Source organism: Eubalaena glacialis, chromosome 13 (assembly GCF_028564815.1).
Source record: "Eubalaena glacialis isolate mEubGla1 chromosome 13, mEubGla1.1.hap2.+ XY, whole genome shotgun sequence".
In the NCBI taxonomy this organism is placed as follows: Eukaryota; Metazoa; Chordata; class Mammalia; order Artiodactyla; family Balaenidae; genus Eubalaena; species Eubalaena glacialis.
Genome location: NC_083728.1, coordinates 77362800 through 77380125, shown reverse-complemented (window position 1 = coordinate 77380125; position 17326 = coordinate 77362800). Strand labels below are relative to the sequence as shown.

The window sequence follows — 17326 nt, the reverse complement described above, 5'->3', positions numbered from 1 at the left end:
AGCGGGACCGCCAGATGCTGTGAGGGTGGCCGTGCGAGACCAGCCAGCCAGGCACCCACTATGGAACCGGCCAGCCCCCCCGCAGCAATAATAAAAGCATTGTTGCTTGCAGCCACTGCAGTGTGGAGGGGATTGTTAGGCAGCAAGAGATAGTTGATACACCTGGCTTGTCCAGGCCTGTGCTCTTCTCATCTCTGAAGCTTATTTGGGGGCCTCTCCACAGGCAGATGCTGTCTGTAACCCTTAATACTCATCCTTCCGCTGCTGTCTCTTCGTGAGCCCAGGAATGCACGTGATTTTTAATGATTTTTCAAGGAAGGCAGTCAGCCCCCATCTCCCCATCCCTGACTAAATGACTTTACTCTTTCCTCGCATATTACAGTCCTTTGCTCCACAGCCGGCCCCTGAAGAATTTGTAGCAAAGTGTCCTGTGTGGTTAATTTTTGTAAGAAATGAGCAGCAGTTGCTTTCATCCTCCCAGCAGCAGTGACCTTCACGGCATCCATGTTTTCCTTCAGGGAACCACCTCTTCTCCATCTTCTCAGTCTACACGGTTTGGATGGATCTGGATCTGCCCCCACTCCTGGCCCTGCCTGGGCCCTTGAGAGAACAGGTGCTCTCCCTGACTACAGAGACTGGAGATCAGTTCAGGGTAGAGCTGGTTCTTGGACTCTGCTGGAACTATTTGGAGAGGAGCAGTCCCTTTCCCCTGGGGTTGCTAAGTCAGTAAATGAGAGCCTGGAGCCACCAGGGACCATCTCTGGACCATGCCTGAGACTACAGATGTGGTTCTCAAAGTGTGGTCCCTGGCGCAGTAACATCAGTATCACCTAGGAACTTGTTAGGAATTAAAACACTTAGGCTCCACCCTAGACGCACTGAATTAAAAATTGGGCAGGGTCCAACAATCTGGTTTTAATTTGCTTGGCCAATCATTCTGATGCATGTTCAAGTTTGAGACCCACTGGACTCAAAAAGTAGAGCTAAGTGATGAAGAAACAGTTCCTGGTGATAGCATCATCTGAGTACCTGGATCCCACCATGCCTGAGGGCAAATCTATAGTCCTGGACTTTTCAGGTCTCTGAGCAATACATCTTCCTTTGTTGCTTCAGCCAGTTTGGATTTCTGACACTTGCTATTAATAATGAACACTGACATATGTTATGAGACTCTGGACTTTAGCAGAATGGTCTTCCTGCTGCAGGTTTTCTTGACAGAAATGCTAACTGTGCTAACTGCAGGGCTGTTAGGGTCTTCTAATTCACTCTTGCTGAAGGGTGTTACTTTATTTCTGCGGTTGGCAGCTTGTCTGGGAAAAGTGGTTCAGATATATAACTTCCCTAGAGCACTCTGACAACTTGGACAGTAAACTTTCTGCATTAAAGACTGATGTTCTTTCACCTTCAACAAGACAACAGGTCTCTGGAAGTTTCCTGGAAGGCTTATTGATAGAGACCAAAGTAACCCAGGGCATGAGGCCCTTTCATTAGAACAAGGGACAATTATAGTGATAGAGAGGAATTAAGCTCTCGTGGAGTTGCATCATATATACATTTAATTGACATAAATTCAATTTTATGACCTTGGCCAAAGATAAAGGAGCAAGGAGAGAAATAACTCTTTTAAGAGGGCAGGCAATAGGTTACACTTATGGTAATGGCAGGCTATCTAATCCAGACCAACCTGTTGCTGGAGCACAACTAGAAAACCTGGACCAAATAATAGTATAAAAATCTGTTTATAAAAAGAAATCTGTTTGAAGGCATGGAGAGTGAACAGGGCTGTGAAGGGTTACAGGCAGGAGAACAGAAACCTAGAGAGGTGACCCCAGCACCTGGGAAGTGTTTCCCCTCAAGGTGCTGCTGATTCTAAGAGCTGTTGCAAGGCTGAGAAACTGAAGAGAGCTGGTGACAGACTCAGGGCTACAGTCTGAGAGTCAGGGTGACCTAGAAAGAGCCAGGCGTGAAGGGCACAGAAACGTTAACAATGTAGGTAAATCTAAATTACTATTGACTATTTTAATAATAATTAATAATAATAATAATAATAATAATGATGTCTTGTGAGGTTTAATATCTAGAGAGAATTAAAATGCATGACAATAATAGCATTTAATTTTGGATGGGAGTAAATGGAGTTACAGAGTTGTAAGGTCTCCACTGAATGAGAAGCGGTAAACTTGCTAATTTAAAGTAGACTCTAATAAGTCAAGAATACATGTTGCAATCTCTGGTAATGACTACAGACTAGTAAAAGAATGTACAACTAACAAGCTAATAGAGAAGAAAAAAGAGGGATAATGTAATCAGTTCAGAATAGGGCAAGAAAGGAGAGAAAAAGGAACATAAAACAGGCGGAACAAATAAAAAGCAAACAATAAAATGGTAGATTTAAACTCAAATATATCTGCAATTACATTAAACGTAAATGGACTAAATGTGCCCATTAAAACACATAGATTGTTAGAGGATAAAAATAAAAATCAATTACATGGGGTTTACAAGAGACAAACCCCAACGTAAGGATGCAGAATGTTTGAAATGAAAGGATGAAAAAGGATACGCTACATAAACACTAACCAAAAGAAAGCTGGTCAACTTTAAGACAAAAGCATTATTAGAGTGAAAGAGACAACACATGGTGATAAAAGGTTCAGTTCACCAAGAAGATATAAAAAGGCTGATTTTGTATGCCCCCCAGAAAGACGTCCCCCCCACAAACAGAAAGTAAAGCATCTAAGCAGTCCAGATTTTGCCTGGACAAGTGAGAGCTGGTTTGAGTCTTCTGTCCTTTCAGCAAGTCTCAGGGTCCTGTGCCTCTGGAGGTAGGAATATCTCAGTGACCTCAGCATAATGCCAGTGCTTAAAGTCACATTTTCCCTACAACCAGACCCTAAACAAGGCCAACTGCTTCATCTGGGGCTTGACCAAGAAGCTGTGATTGTCCCCACCCTGGAGGAGCAATGACTCTCTTGGGCTTAAGGAGAGGTGATATGGCTGTATGGGGTTTTCTAGATGGAGCCACATACGCTGCACTTGATCATCAGTCTGAGGGATTTTCAAGGGTAGCTTTAACCACCTGCACTTTTTTTTGATCTTTAGAACCTCATCCCCGTGGGACATGTGGCTCCAATATCATCCCATTTCAGTATGAGAGTGGTGACAATGCCATGGTTTTCAACTTTCCTTTTTTTCAAATTTGGCCTATGTAGGAGCCATGTATACTTAATAGGTAAAGGCTGACCTCCAAACCTGTTCAAAATGAGGATTCCACCACCTCAAACAGTGTCCTCTTTAAGGGAATCAATGGGACAAACTAAGAACCAAGTACCAGGGACAGCTGGTAATCTGATTTTTACCAGATGGACCCAGTGACATGTGCTGTTTATGTGAATGCATTGCTTCCTTGCCATGGTGGTCCGGAAACTCAGAGTCATGAGTGTGACCCCCTGAGGCATTCATCTGTTCACCCCTTGGTGTCAACTTATTGTTCCTACTCTTGTTTTCCCTTTACCTTCATTTCCTTACATATTTGTTAAAGTCTTCTTGCACTACAGAATTTGTTAGAACATGTCAGAACTTCTTGGAGAAAGGCAGATTATAAATAATTAATGAAGCTTGACTTCTCAAAATGCTGTACATGAAGGTGTGTGTTACAATTGACTTGCTGAAGTCTTAACCTCCTAGTACCTGTGAATGTGACCTTATTTGGAAATAGGGTCTTTGCTGATGATCGAGTTAAGATGAGGTCATTAGGGTGGGCCTCAATCCAATATGACTGGTACCCTTATAAAAAGGGGAAACTTGGACCCAGAGACAGATGTGTATACAGGAAAGCACCAGGTGAAGGTTGGAGTTATGTTGCCACAAGGCAAGGAAATACCAGAAGCTAGGAGAGAAGCCTGGTGCAGATCTACCCCTAGTGCCTTCAGAAGGAACATGGCCCTGCTGACACCTTGATCTTGGACTTCCCAGCCTCCAGAAATGTGACACAATAACTTTCTATTGTTTAAGCCAATCAGATTGTGGTACTTTGTTACAGCAGCCCTGGGAAATGAATACAGTATTTGAAATGATTTTAGTTGATACATGGTTTAACTTTAAAAATGTTAACAGTTATATATTTATATTAATGAACATTAGAAAAAACAGAACAAGTGACTCCAACCTGTGGATTTTAGGCACGTCATTGCTTAGAACTAGACTGATGTGGGTATGTCGCAAGCAAATAGCAGTTTAGTTGACACACGAGGGGCCATGCAGTGGAGTGATTAAGAACAGATACTCTGCAGCCAGGTTTTAAACACTGGCTTTACCACTTACTGGCTGTGTGACCTTGGACAGATTCCTCAACCTCTCTGTGCCTTGGTTTCCTCTGTATAATAGTGTTGATAATAGCAGTACCTACTACACGGGGTTGTCTGGGTGATTAAATGCAAGATTAACACGTGTGGTACAAAACACCGCCTGGGAGCTGGTTCAGTGCTTTGTAAGTGCTGGTTCTTCATTTTATTACCCAGAAACGAAACTATTTAGTGATCATGGTCTGCACATGAAGGAGGGAGATCCCAGTGAGCCCAGTAGGACGGCTGGGAAGGGTGTTTGACCGTCACTGTGCTGCTCCCACTCTACCAGGGGCTCTGGAAGTTTCCTGCACAGTGGCACTCTACCCTTGGTTTCATTTCTTTTAACAACTTGTCTTGGAGGAATTTTCTAAAAAGCCATTTTTAAATTTTTCACACAGAGTGAACACCAGCAGTACAGACTGGAGTCCTGTCAACTCGAGCAGTGGTCAGTGGAGCCAGTCCAGGTGTAGAAGAAACAATGGCTCAGGGCTTGCCCTCCACACTCTCCACCAGCTGACCCTGAGCAAGCACTTGCTCTGAGCCAGGCGCTCCTCTAAGCAGTCTATCCATCCAGTCTTTAATCCTTATAGTGACCCTCAGAGGAGAGTCTTACTCTTATCCCTGTTTGGCAGATGGGAGAGTGAGGCCCAGAGAGGTTAAGTAACCTGCCCAAGGTCACAGAGCTGGTAGGTGGACGGGCAGGATTTGTACCAGGTGGTCAGGTTGCAGAGTCTGCCAGGCTTATCTTCTGCCAGGGTTGCTGGGCTGGTGGGCTGTCAGCCCAGAGTTGCTGGTGGGCTGTCTCACCACCCTAAGAGCCTTTCTGAGAATGCAAGGCATAAAGGAGAAGCTGAGCCAAGAGGTGTGGAGAGGCAGACTGCTGACATACTTTAATTACTGGGGTCTGGCTGTGCCCAAAGATCACACCACCTTTGAAAGTTCATTTACACGGGTTGATGTAGATGCTTTTCCTTCAATCCACTCTTTTTATCACTTGCTATCTAAAATGCTTTGTCTTGTATTAGTACAGTCTTTTCCCCCCATCAGTTTGGGGCTTGATAAGGGTTAATCAGGGAATGCCTGGGTGCCACCTTAGCCAGACCTCCACCTGCAGCTCTGCCTCAGGGCTCCACCGGCACCCAGAGCCTCCTGAGCCAGAGCACTGGAGGGTCAACACCACCAGGCACAGCCCACAACCCAGGACCGAAGGGAGGGTCCCTCATCTACCCCGGGGTGGGAGCAGGCTTCTGCTCAGCACCGCCCCTGAGCTCCCCAGCCAGGTGGAGCTCCACTTGCCCAGTGAACTTGTTTGGTGATGAAGCCAGTTTTGGCTCCTCCCCTTTCCTGTCCCTTTCCAGGGACCACCTCCCAACTAGATTACTTGTTCTGGAATCCTTATCTCAGAGTCTGGTTCTGGGGAATCCAAACCAAGACAATATTTACATAGCAGGGAGCAAACGCTCAGTAAGTGGAAGGATTGTTATCACTTCCTCCGCCTCCTTCCATCTGCCCTGAGCTGCTGGGAAAAGAGCTTCAAGCCTCAGGCCTCATGCATGGAGTGCACTGGTCCAGATCTGGGAACGGTGACTGTTTGGAGTAGGGGTTGCTTCCTGCCGCCAGGTCCCTTGGCCCGTCCCTGCAGGAAACAGTCCCTCCAGCTCCTTAGTAAACGTGGATGGAATGTCATGGCCACAGAGGTCACTTGTCTAACAAGGCTGGCTGGCTGGGGCTGGATTTTGCCCTAGGCACCCCACAGTTCCAAATTCTTAGGACACCAGGATGCCTTGAGCTCTTTGAGGTTCTCTGGATCACAGAAATCAGAAGCAAGTTGCCCTCACAGAGTCACTCCAGCCACTAGTTTGGATCCACAGCATCAGACTGAGATGTTTCATCTGCAGCCTCCAGTGTGTGCAATCTGCTGGGTAAGGACACAGCAGTGGAGTCACTCCACCAGGGTTTGAGGCCTACATCTGCTGCTTTCCAGTTGTGTGAATCACCTGCTCTGTGCCTCAGTTCCTCATCTGAGAAATGGGCACGATTGGAGAACCCACCTCAGAGCCTGGTGATAAGGATTATAATTTACCTACACATATAAATTACATATATAATTTACTTATACAGTAAGTCCCTTACATACGAATGAGTTCTGTTCCGAGAGTGGGTTCGTAAGTCCAATTCATTCATAAGTCCAACAGAGTTAGCCTAGATACCCAACTAACACAATCAGCTATATAATGCTGTACCGTAATAGGTTTATAATACTTTTCACACAAATAATACATTAAAAAACCCACAAAAAATAAAGAAAACATTTTTAGGGGACTTCCCTGGCAGTCCAGTGGTTAAGACTCTGTGCTCCCAATGAAGGGGTTGTGGGTTCGATCCCTGGTTGGGGAATTAAGATCCCACATGCCGTGCACAGTGTGGCCAAAAAAACCCAAACAAACAAAAAAAACAACCAAACATTTTAAATCTTACAGTACCTTGAAAAATACAGTGGTACAGTACAACAGCTGGCATACAGGGGCTGGCATCGAGTGAGCAGGCAAGAAGAATTACTGACTGGAGGAGGGAGAGGAGGTGGGAGACGGTAGAGCTGAAGGATCGTCAGCAATAGGAGATGGAGGGCAAGCTTCAATTTCACTGAAGCCTGACATTGATGGAATGCATGTTCACATCTTTGAAAGTTTGCAACTTGAAGGTTCATATGTAGGGGACTTACTGCATATAGATGAGTAAATTTCATATAGAATTTATATATATATATATATATATAAGTAAACTATATAATGTATATAAGTAAATGATAAGTAAACACATAGTAAATTGTAATAAATAAAAGCTTACAATGGTGGCTGGCTCATGGTAAGTACTCAATTAATGGACCCCATCATTTCATTAGAAGGGCGGCACACGGACCTTTCACCATAAACTTCTTTGTACCTTTAGAATGTAGTATCATCTGCATGTATTGTTACCCATATAAAGTAAGCAAATTCATTTAAAAGTAAAAACAAAAATAAAACAAATTTTCAATTATAACCACATCTTGGTTGTAGACCCAGAAAGTAACCGTGACGGTTAATTTTAGGTGTCCACTCGACTAGGCCATGGGGAGCCCAGCTATTTGGTCAAACATTATTCTGGATGTTTCTGAGAGGGTGTTTGGGGGTGAGATTAACATGTTAATTGATAGAAGAAAACAGACTGCCCTCCATAGTGTGGGTGGGCCTCATCCAATCAGTGGAAGGCCTGAATAAAACAAAAACGCTGATCCTCCCACGAATAAGAGAGAATCCTCCAGCAGACTGCCTCCGGATTTCATCTGCAACACTGGCCCTTCCTGCCCGATGGCCTTCGAACTGGAACACTGACTTTTCCTGGGTCTCCAGCCTGCTGACCCATCGTATAGATTGGACTTGGCAGCCTCCATAATTGCATGAGCCAATAACTTACAACAAATTTCTCTCTGGGGGAGGGATGGACTGGGAGTTTGGGGTTAGCAGATGAAAACCATGACATACAGAATGCAAGGACAACAAGGTCCCACTGTAGAGCACAGGGAACTATATTCAATATCCCGGGGTAAACCATAATGGAAAAGAATATATAAAAGAATGTGGGGCTTCCCTGGTGGCGCAGTGGTTGAGAATCTGCCTGCCAATGCAGGGGACACGGGTTCGAGCCCTGGTCTGGGAGGATCCCACATGCCGCGGAGCGACTGGGCCCGTGAGCCACAGTTGCTGAGCCTGCGTGTGTGGAGCCTGTGCTCCGCAACGGGAGAGGCCGCGATAGTGGGAGGCCCACGCACCGCGATGAGGAGTGGTCCCCGCTTGCCACAATTAGAGAAAGCCCTCGCACAGAAACGAAGACCCAACACAGCCATAAATATAAAGAAAGAAAGAAAGAAAGAAAGAAAAAACAGCAAACTTAAAAAAAAAAAAAAAAAAAGAATGTATATATGTGTATAACTGAGTCATTTTGCTGTGCAGCAGAAATTAACACAACATTGTAAATCAACTATACTTCAATAAAAAAATAATTTAAAAAAATAAATTTCTCCACCTCTCTCTCTCTATATATATATGTATGTATATATATAGGCATATGTATATACACACACATCCTATTGGCTCTGTTTCTCTGGAGACCTTGACCAATAATACATTTGCTGAAGGTCAGCTCAGGCCTCGGGGAGGAGGGTGAAGAAGCAAGGACTCCTCCATCACGGCACCCCACTGACCCAAAGCCCAGTCCCAACTGCTCAGGGGTGGGCACGGAACTCTTACTTGAGCATGCCCTCTCCTGGTCTGGGAACACGGTCAGGGGCTGGGGACTCAGGTTTGGCTCAGGTTTGCTAGGAATGAAGACCTCAGCGTTGTCCTTCCGCTTAGCAGACAAATTCCTTTCCTTTTTATTACCTGTAAAAACACAATAGTTTATATGTCAAACACTGAGTGCAGGCAGAGTTGGGAAATTCTGCTCCAGCATCAGTTTATTTGTGCGTTCACTTATTCATTCAACAAATATTGATGGAATCCCTGCTCTGTGCCAGGCACCATGCTAGTTTCGGATTTGTTGGAGACAACAAAACAAGTTTGCTGAGAGCCGTTATGTGCCAAGTACCACATTTTGGTAAATAAGTGAATTCTCCTAGGACACACACAGGTTTTCAAGTTTTAACATTTCTGAATAGGGACAAGTCTTATAAACAATGGGGTACTGGGTTTAATTGGCAGCAAGATACAGAAAATAATGATGTAACCAAGGATATGCAGGAGCAGGAAAAGTATAGTAGAACATGTTTGCTGCCCTCGAGGCACATTCTCGCCGAGGAAAAGGATGGTTGAATGGATAAGAGAGCAGGGCTGGCACAGAAGAAGGGATCCAGCACCAGGGTCACAGAGGACGGGGCTGGAAGGTGTGTAGCCGACAGTGAAGAGAACCCTTACAGATGACCAGGGTGTCTCCAGGGCACAGAACTGGGGGGCATTCAGACACAGGGAACAGTGTGTGTGAAGGCTTGAGAGCTGACATGCATGTGGCAGGTGAGTGGCTAGGGTCTGGGCTGGCGAGAGGAGCCAGACAGTGAAGGGCCCACGGGCCATGATTTATAGTCAGTGTTTCCCAAAGTGGGGTGCCTGGACCACTGGTGAAATAGGTGATGACTGGGACTTCCCTCGTGGCGCAGTGGATAAGAATCCACCTGCCAAAGCAGGGCACATGGGTTTGATCCCTGGTCCGGGAAGATCCCACATGCCGCGGAGCAACTAAGCCCGTGCGCCACAACTACTGAGCCTGCACGCCACAACTACTGAGCCCATGTGCCACAACTACTGAAGGCCACGTGCCTAGAGCCCGTGCTCTGCAACAAGAGAAGCCACTGCAATGAGAAGCCCACGCACCGCAACGAAGAGTAGCCCCCACTCACCGCAACTAGAGAAAGCCAGCACGCAGCAATGAAGACCCAACGCTGCCAAAAATAAATAAAATTTAAAAAAAGAAAGCAATTATCTATCTTAATGTGTATGGGAAAAAAATAAGCAACCAGTGTATCAAACCTTGATTTCATGTATATTATTGTGTGGAACAATCCTAGAATTATGAAAGAAAAGAAAGAAGGAGTGAGGAAGGAAGGGGTGAGGGGGTGGAGAGAAAAGGAAAGGAGGAAAGAAGAAAGGTGACTGGTTTAAATAACAGCTAAAAAATAGTATGAGTGGTCTGTGAATTTGGCAAAAAAAAAAAAATTGTGAAGAAGGTTTGCAAATGGCACAAGTCTGGGTAAAGTGGCTCCAGGCAGGAAAGCAGCCCAGGGGGCAGTGAGGCAGGTGGCTAAATGGAATAAAGAGAAAAAGCAGGGAGAAGAGTTAGGTCCCTGGACTTGGGAACCTCCAGCCTGGGAAGGCAGAAAACCTTGGAAGTGTCTGCTCAAATTCAGAGGAAATCCTGGGGCCTGTGGTGGCCCAAAGGAGGGAAGCCCCAGAATCAAGGGCGCTATGGGATTCTTGGGAGCTCAGGGTAGATGTTGGGGATGAGTGTGGCGTCTGTCCGACTTGCACTAACCTCTCTGCCATCCCCCCTTGACTTTGCAAAGGACACGTGTTTCTCTACACTTTCTCAAGTGGCTGCTCCCTGGTTGGCCTGATATCCAGGGCCCAAGGGCAGACCTGTGTGTGAGCGAGAAGCCACCATGTCCAATGGGACAAGACAAAGAATGGAGAGGGGCCAATGCCCAAACGGAGATTGGCTGTCTAAGTGCTGAAAATATGCTGATGATGGTAAGAACGACAGCCAGCATGTATTCAGTTCAGCCTCCTGAGTGCCCAGGCACCGGGGCAAGTCCTTGGCACACACTGTCTCATGTGTTTCCCCAGCCATCCTAGTGGGTGGAGGGTAGGTAGAATAATGGACCTCAAAAATGGCCACATCCTAATTCCCAGAAGCTGTGAATGTGTTAGGCTACAAGGCAAAGGGGAATTAACTGTGCTCATCAGCTGACCTTAAACTAGGGAGGTTATTTTGGATTATTCCGCTGGACCCAATGTAATCACAAGGGTTCTTAAAAGTGGAAGAGGGACAGAGTTTCAGTTTGGGATGATGAAAAACTTCTGGTGATAGATAGTGGTGATGGTTACACAACAATGTGAGTGTACTTCGTGACACCAAATTGTGCTCTTAAAAATGGTGAAGACGGTAAATTCTATGTTATGTATATTTTGCCACAATAAAACACATGTGCATGTGCAGCACACAGGTGGAAAAGTGCTGCAGAAGAGCAAGATCAAAGGGAGATGTCACTATAGAAGAAAAGCACAGAGAGATGCAATGTTGCCAGCTTGGAAGGTGGCCAGGAGCCAAGGTATGTGACAGCCTCTAGAAGCTGGAAAAGGCAAGGAAACACATTTTCCCCTAGAGCTTCCGTAAGGAACACAGCCTTGCTGACACTGTGATTTTAGCTCAGTGAGACTCACGTCAAACTTCTGACCCACAGAACTATAAGATAATAAGTTGGTATTGTTTTAAGCCACCAAGTTTGGGCTAATTTGTTATAGCAGCAGTAGAAAACTAATACATACTATTGCAGAGTAAGGCTCTAAGGTTCAAGTCGTTTGTCCAACATCACAGAGCTAGGACGTGAGGGAATCAGGATTTGACCAGGCCTGCCTGGCTCAGAGCCCTGCCCTTAACCACTTTATTCCCTGTCTCCTGGCTCCCTCCTCTCCTCAAGACTGCCCTTCAGCAACTCTGGTGGAGGTCTGCCTTGGTCATCAAAAGTCTATACAAGGGGGCTTCCCTAGTGGCGCAGTGGTTGAGAGTCTGCCTGCCGATGCAGGGGACACGGGTTCGAGCCCTGGTCTGGGAAGATCCCACATGTCGCGGAGCAACTGGGCCCGCGAGCCACAACTACTGAGCCTGCGCGTCTGGAGCCTGTGCTCCGCAACGAGAGGCTGCGACAGTGAGAGGCCCGCGCACCGCGATGAAGAATGGCCCCCGCTCGCCGCAACTGGAGAAAGCCCTCGCATAGAAACGAAGACCCAACACAGCAAAAATAAATAAATAAATAAATAAATTAAAACAGAAACACAGAAACAATTAAAAAAAAAAAAAAGTCTATACAAGGATATTTCTTAGGGCACCAAAGGACCCAGACTCTTGGTGCAATCCTAAAACCATCAGGTCTTTGTGGAAAGTGGCCTGGGTTCACTCATTTTGTACCACCCTCCCCCCACCCCTGGCCCCGACTCACTTGGCTGCAGCCATACTGGCCCTTTCTCTATACTTGGGTACACCAAGCTCTTTCCCTCTTCAAGCCCTTTGTGCTTGCTGACCCCTGGACCTGGAATGCTGTTTCCATGGCTGCTTTCTCTTCCTCGTTCCTGTCCCAGCTTAAACATCACCTCCTCTGAGAAGGCTTTTCTGACCATCCCAGCTACTAGCATCCTTCGCTGACCCCCAACGCCCAACCAGTGTCCTGTTTTATAATCTTCACAACTTTCAAGACCATCAGGGTACCATTCTCTCCTCCTCCCTGAATTCCTAACCCATGACCCAGCCCTCCCCTTTCCAATTAATAGAAAAATAACTTCTGCCTTTCTCTGTGCCGCTCATTCACTGCCCCTTGCTCACAAGGAGGACAAATGGGATGCGAGAGAGTGGGGGCAGGAAGCCATCGGGGTTCAGCCCAGGCCCTCCTTCTTCCCTCTTCTGTGGGCTGGGGTGGGGTGGGGGGGTGCCGTCAGGTCACATGGCCCCCTTCCACCATGCTGATGCCATCAGTGGTCCAGCTCTGCCAACATCTGGGGTCAGGGGTCAGTCTACTGCAGAGGGGCAGTACTTTCAGTTGGAGAGGTAATCATTTGCTCACCTTCCATCCATGATCATTTCTCATTTGTTTCACAATTTAGAAGGGAAAGCAGAGCGGGGTGGGGTTACTTACTGGCTCCTCAAAGCCCAATGATCACTTTGTAACTTCATCTGGTTTATTTATTTAGCCTAAAGATTAAGAGGGCAGGCTCTGGGCTCAGACTGCTGCAGATTCAATTCCACTCTGCCCGTTCCTAGCTGTGTGACCTTGGGCAAGTTATTTGACCTCTCTGTGCTTCAGTTTCCCCTGTGTAAAACAAGTACAATGACAGGACTTTCCTTGGGGTTGAGATTTAATGTGCGGGTGAGGATTTAATGAGGGACTATATGTAAAGCCCTTGGAATAGCTCTTGGCTCATATTAATAACAACTCAGTAAGTGTTGGCAATTATTATTCATGTAGTTATGTGCTTATTGTCTGTTTTCCCTGCTAGGATTAAATGACGTAGAATGAGTGGGCCCACCTTGTCCCAGCACAGTGCCTGGGGCATGATGCGTGCCCAGTGCATGAATGAACAGCCCAGAACCAAGCACATCTTTTCAGGTTACTGTTGACTGTTCTTGAGTAAACACTCAGGATTATCTCAGAACTCCAATCCCATGCTGGGGTCTGGGGAGACCTTGTAACAGGCCCCTCAGCCTCCTTCTTGCTCCCCTTGGTGGGAGGCTGTCTCCTGCTGGGGCTGAGAAGCCAGCCAGGGGCTGCAGATGAAAGGGGCGGCTGAGAGCGGCGGTAGGGGGTGTTCGTGCCGCCCTCGTGTACTGCAGACTGGGCACCCGCCGCCTGCAGCAGACAACACCAGGGTCAACTCCGGGCCTGCCGAGCAATCTAATTGTTAAAAAATGTAAAATGGCAAGAAAGTGAAGTTCTCTCCTTCAGCTTTATGCCCAGTATCACTCTTAAACTGCCTGGGGTTCAATTGTTCCCCTTCTGTGGCCTGGTCCTCCACACCCGGAAGTGATTGTCATACCCACTCCCACCTCCATCCCCGCCACACTCCCGTTTCCAGGGCAGGGGCCCAGTCAACCCCCTCACAGCACTTCCCTTCCCCTTGGAGGAAACACAATCCACAGCAATGATGCAGCCCCAGTGGGTCTCAGTCAGAAGGGTATGTTCATTGCCGTGACCACCAGACGCTTTAGCAGGTGGGCATAGTCCTTCATTCATTTTAAAGGTTTCCCGAATGGCTTGAATGTGCCAGGTGAAGGCTGCAAGCTGGGGATGCAACAGAGGGGAAGAGCTGGCCTGTGCCCTGGCAGAGCTCACAGGCCGGAGGGAGAGAAAGGCAACTGCAGGCATTGAGACTAGTGTCATGATGATGCTACAGGAGCAAAGCAGGCACCGACCTAGCTGGCCAGGCTGGGAGTGCCAAGAAGGCTTCCTGGAGGAAGCAGCCTCTGAGTTGAGTCTCGAGGAAAAAGCAGGGAGCCAGGTTTCATGGGTCAGAGTGGAGAGGAAAGGAAATGTGGTGATCTAGGTGGAGGGAACAGCCCAGCAAGGAGGTGAGAGCATGTCGGAGGGACAAATGTTCTCTTCGCTGGAGACATCAACCGTGGGGTGTAGATTTTCCAGAGCTGCCTATTATTATGTCCCCCCAAGACTCATAGGTTCAAGTCCTAACCCCCAGTACCTCAGAATGTGGCTGTATTTGGAGATAGGGTCACTAGAGAGGTAGTTAAGGTAAAATGAGGCCTTTAGAGTGGGCGTTAAGCCAACATGACTGGTGTCCTTATAAGAAGAGGAGATTAGAACACAGGGACACACAGAGGGAAGACCATGTGAGGACACAGGGAGAAGGTAGCCGTCTGCAAGCCAAGGAGAGAGGCCTCAGAAGACACCAAGCTTGCCAAAGCCCTGATCTTGGACTTCTAGCCTCCAGAACTGTGAAAAAAATTACATTTCCGTGGCTGTTGATGCCACCCCTGGTCTGTGTACTTTGTTACGGCACCCTGGGCAGACGAATATACTCACTGCCTGATTTCAAACATTCCCTCATTTCTCTTTCCTTAGGTTCACTCATGCTTCCCCATTGGTTGGTCTTGGTATTTGGTTCAGGAAATACGGCACCTCCAGCTTTGGGGAGAATGCCCTAACCATAACCCTCCCTGCCACCCACCAATTGTTCTGTTGACTCTACCTTCTAGGGTGATTTCTGAAAAACCCTCTCCAGTGGGCAGCTGCTGTTGGCGCCCAGCTGCTTTCCTTCTCCTTCAGATTCACCTTAATTTTCCTTTGGAAACTACTATCTCCGTCCATGTGGTTTGGGTGGCGATAACCACACCCCCAGTCCTGTTGGCCTGACCTGGCCAATCAGAGCCACAGTGACTAGTTCAGAGATGTGACCCCACGTGGGTTCGAGAGCCAAGTCTGGGACTTTTGCTGGAGCTTTTAGGAAGAGAAATACACTTTCTGATGGAGTTGCAAAGCCAGTGTCTCAATTCTGTGTCTATATGTGGAAAGCCCACGTGAGAATGGTGCCAGGACAAAAGAAGGAAGAGAGAAGAGGGAGAAAAGGAAGAAGGGAAGGGGAGGGGAGGGGAACAGAAATGAGTCCTATTGCAGCCCTGGACTCCTTAGTTATCCAAGTCAATAAATAGTCCCTTTTGCTCAAGTCAGTTTCACTAGCCAGTTGCCGCATAGATGCTGGTAAACTTCCTACAATGCACAGGACAGTCCCCTACAACTATCTGCCAGACATTTACCATCTGGAATTTCAGGGTCACCTGTAAGCTTTTGCGAGCCTTCACCTCTTGCAATTAGCAGAGACCTGACTGATATATACCCCAGCCTGTGAGATGGTCTACCCAAAGCTGAATTCAAAGTACCACTGGAAATTTAAGTCCTATTATTAGATCCAGAGACATCAAAGGCAAAGAAATGCCGCATAAGACAGAGCTTACTTTTGGAAGCTGGGTTAAATTCCAGCACTACGAGGGTGTCTGGGCCCTGGGGAGGGCGTCCTTCTGTGCCCTGGTCCTCGGAAACATCCTTCTGCACTGAGTCCCCAGTGGGAAGAGGGGAGTCATCTCTAGGACGGCCCGGCAGCACCTGGTCCTCAGGCTCCGGCTCAGAGAGTACATCTTCTTCGATAGAGTCATACTCATCACTGGAACCATCCTCTTCTTTCCTTTGTAGATTGACACTAAGTTCCAGGCTTTTTCTTAGCTCCTGCCAAAAGTCAAGAAGATAAGTGAAAAATGAAATATGTTCCTTTGAGGAAAAACTCTTTTGAAAATAGATCATTAGAATCAAAGAACTATGCCCATGAAACTAACATTTACCAAAACCATCTCAACCCACGTGTTATCCTCGCTTTGAGGATGAGAAAACAAAGGGGCAGGGACAAATGAGAAACTCTCCTCTGGATGGAGCAGAGTTTAGTTTTATAGTATTAATTGTGGTTTCCTGTAGCTGCTTGCAAATTTTTTCATACGTCTTCTGTCTCTAAGAGATTGTAGATTTCCAATCTTAAGACCAAGCATTAAGCTGTACTTACAGTGATCAGAAAATTTATCACTGAAGCCAGGATACTTTGAATTTATTTATTTATTTATTTATTTTTGGCTGCACTGGGTCTTCGTTTCTGCGCGCGGGCTTTTCTCTAGTCGTGGAAAGCGGAGAGCGGGGCTACTCTTTGTTGCGGTGTGCGGGCTTCTCATTGCGGTGGCTTCTCTTGTTGCGAAGCACGGGCTCTAGGCATGCGGGCTCCAGTAGTTGTGGCTCACGGACTCAGCAGTTGTGGCACGCGGGCTCTAGAGCGCAGGCTCAGTAGTTGTGGCGCACGGGCTTAGCTGCTCCACGGCATGTGGGATCTTCCCGGACCGGGGCTCGAACCCGTGTCCCCTGCGTTGGCAGGCGGATTCTTAACCACTGCACCACCAGGGAAGTCCCCAGGATACTTTGGAAGTGGAATAAAGGCACTACTACATTTACACTGGGACGAAAGAGTACACTGGACTGTCTGGGGAAACCAGTATGTTTGGTTAGCCTAGCTATGCTATCCCTGTAGCCCTTGTAGTAACTAACATAGTTGTGAGAGCATGAGAAGCAATCAAGTTTACGGTTGACCATAAACTTAATAGTTGTGTGGTAGGCTGAATAATGATTCCCCAAAGATGTCCAAGTCCTTATTCCTGGACCCACTGAATTAGTGAGGGCTCATGTACAAGTGAGAAGCACCACATAGAAAACTTTGATCATCTTAGAGATATCATCCTAAAAAGCCCAATGATAGAAATATGGACATCAAAGGTGCTGCTGGTGAGGGCTCAGGAAATAAGGAACATGTTATTGGGAACTAGAGGACAGAAAATCCTGTTATGTGGCAGCAGAATCTTAGCCAAACTGTGTCCTATAGTTATACGGTAAAAGGAACTTGTAAATGATGAACTTGGATATTTAGCTCAAGAGAGTTCCAAGCAAAGTGTTAAAGATACAGTCTGGTTCCTTCTTGCTGCTTAGAGTAAAATGCTAGAGGAAAGGGAGAGACTGAGAGAACCGTTAAGTACAAAGAACTGGGAGTTGATGATTTGGGAAGCTCTCAGCCTACTGCAAAAGATGCTAAAAAAAAAGCATGAAAAAGCCAGGAAAGCGTGCTCTGGAGAAAAAAACGAAG

At 46.9% G+C, this 17326-nt stretch overlaps 1 protein-coding gene across 7 annotated transcripts in view; it reads right to left on the bottom strand.

The window, feature by feature from the left end:
* The window catches only part of KATNIP (katanin interacting protein), a 193476-nt gene that overhangs the window by 84655 nt on the left and 91495 nt on the right, over positions 1-17326 (bottom strand). For all 7 annotated transcript variants that reach the window (XR_009703334.1, XM_061209061.1, XM_061209063.1 and 4 more), the window contains exons 7-8: positions 15612-15879; positions 8636-8767 (exon numbers count right to left, since the gene is read on the bottom strand). Coding sequence is in view for 6 of the 7 variants with exons in the window: in XM_061209061.1 (XP_061065044.1) it covers positions 8636-8767; positions 15612-15879 (400 nt within the window). In the remaining variant the exon portion in view is untranslated. The remainder of the gene's footprint in view (positions 1-8635; positions 8768-15611; positions 15880-17326) is intronic.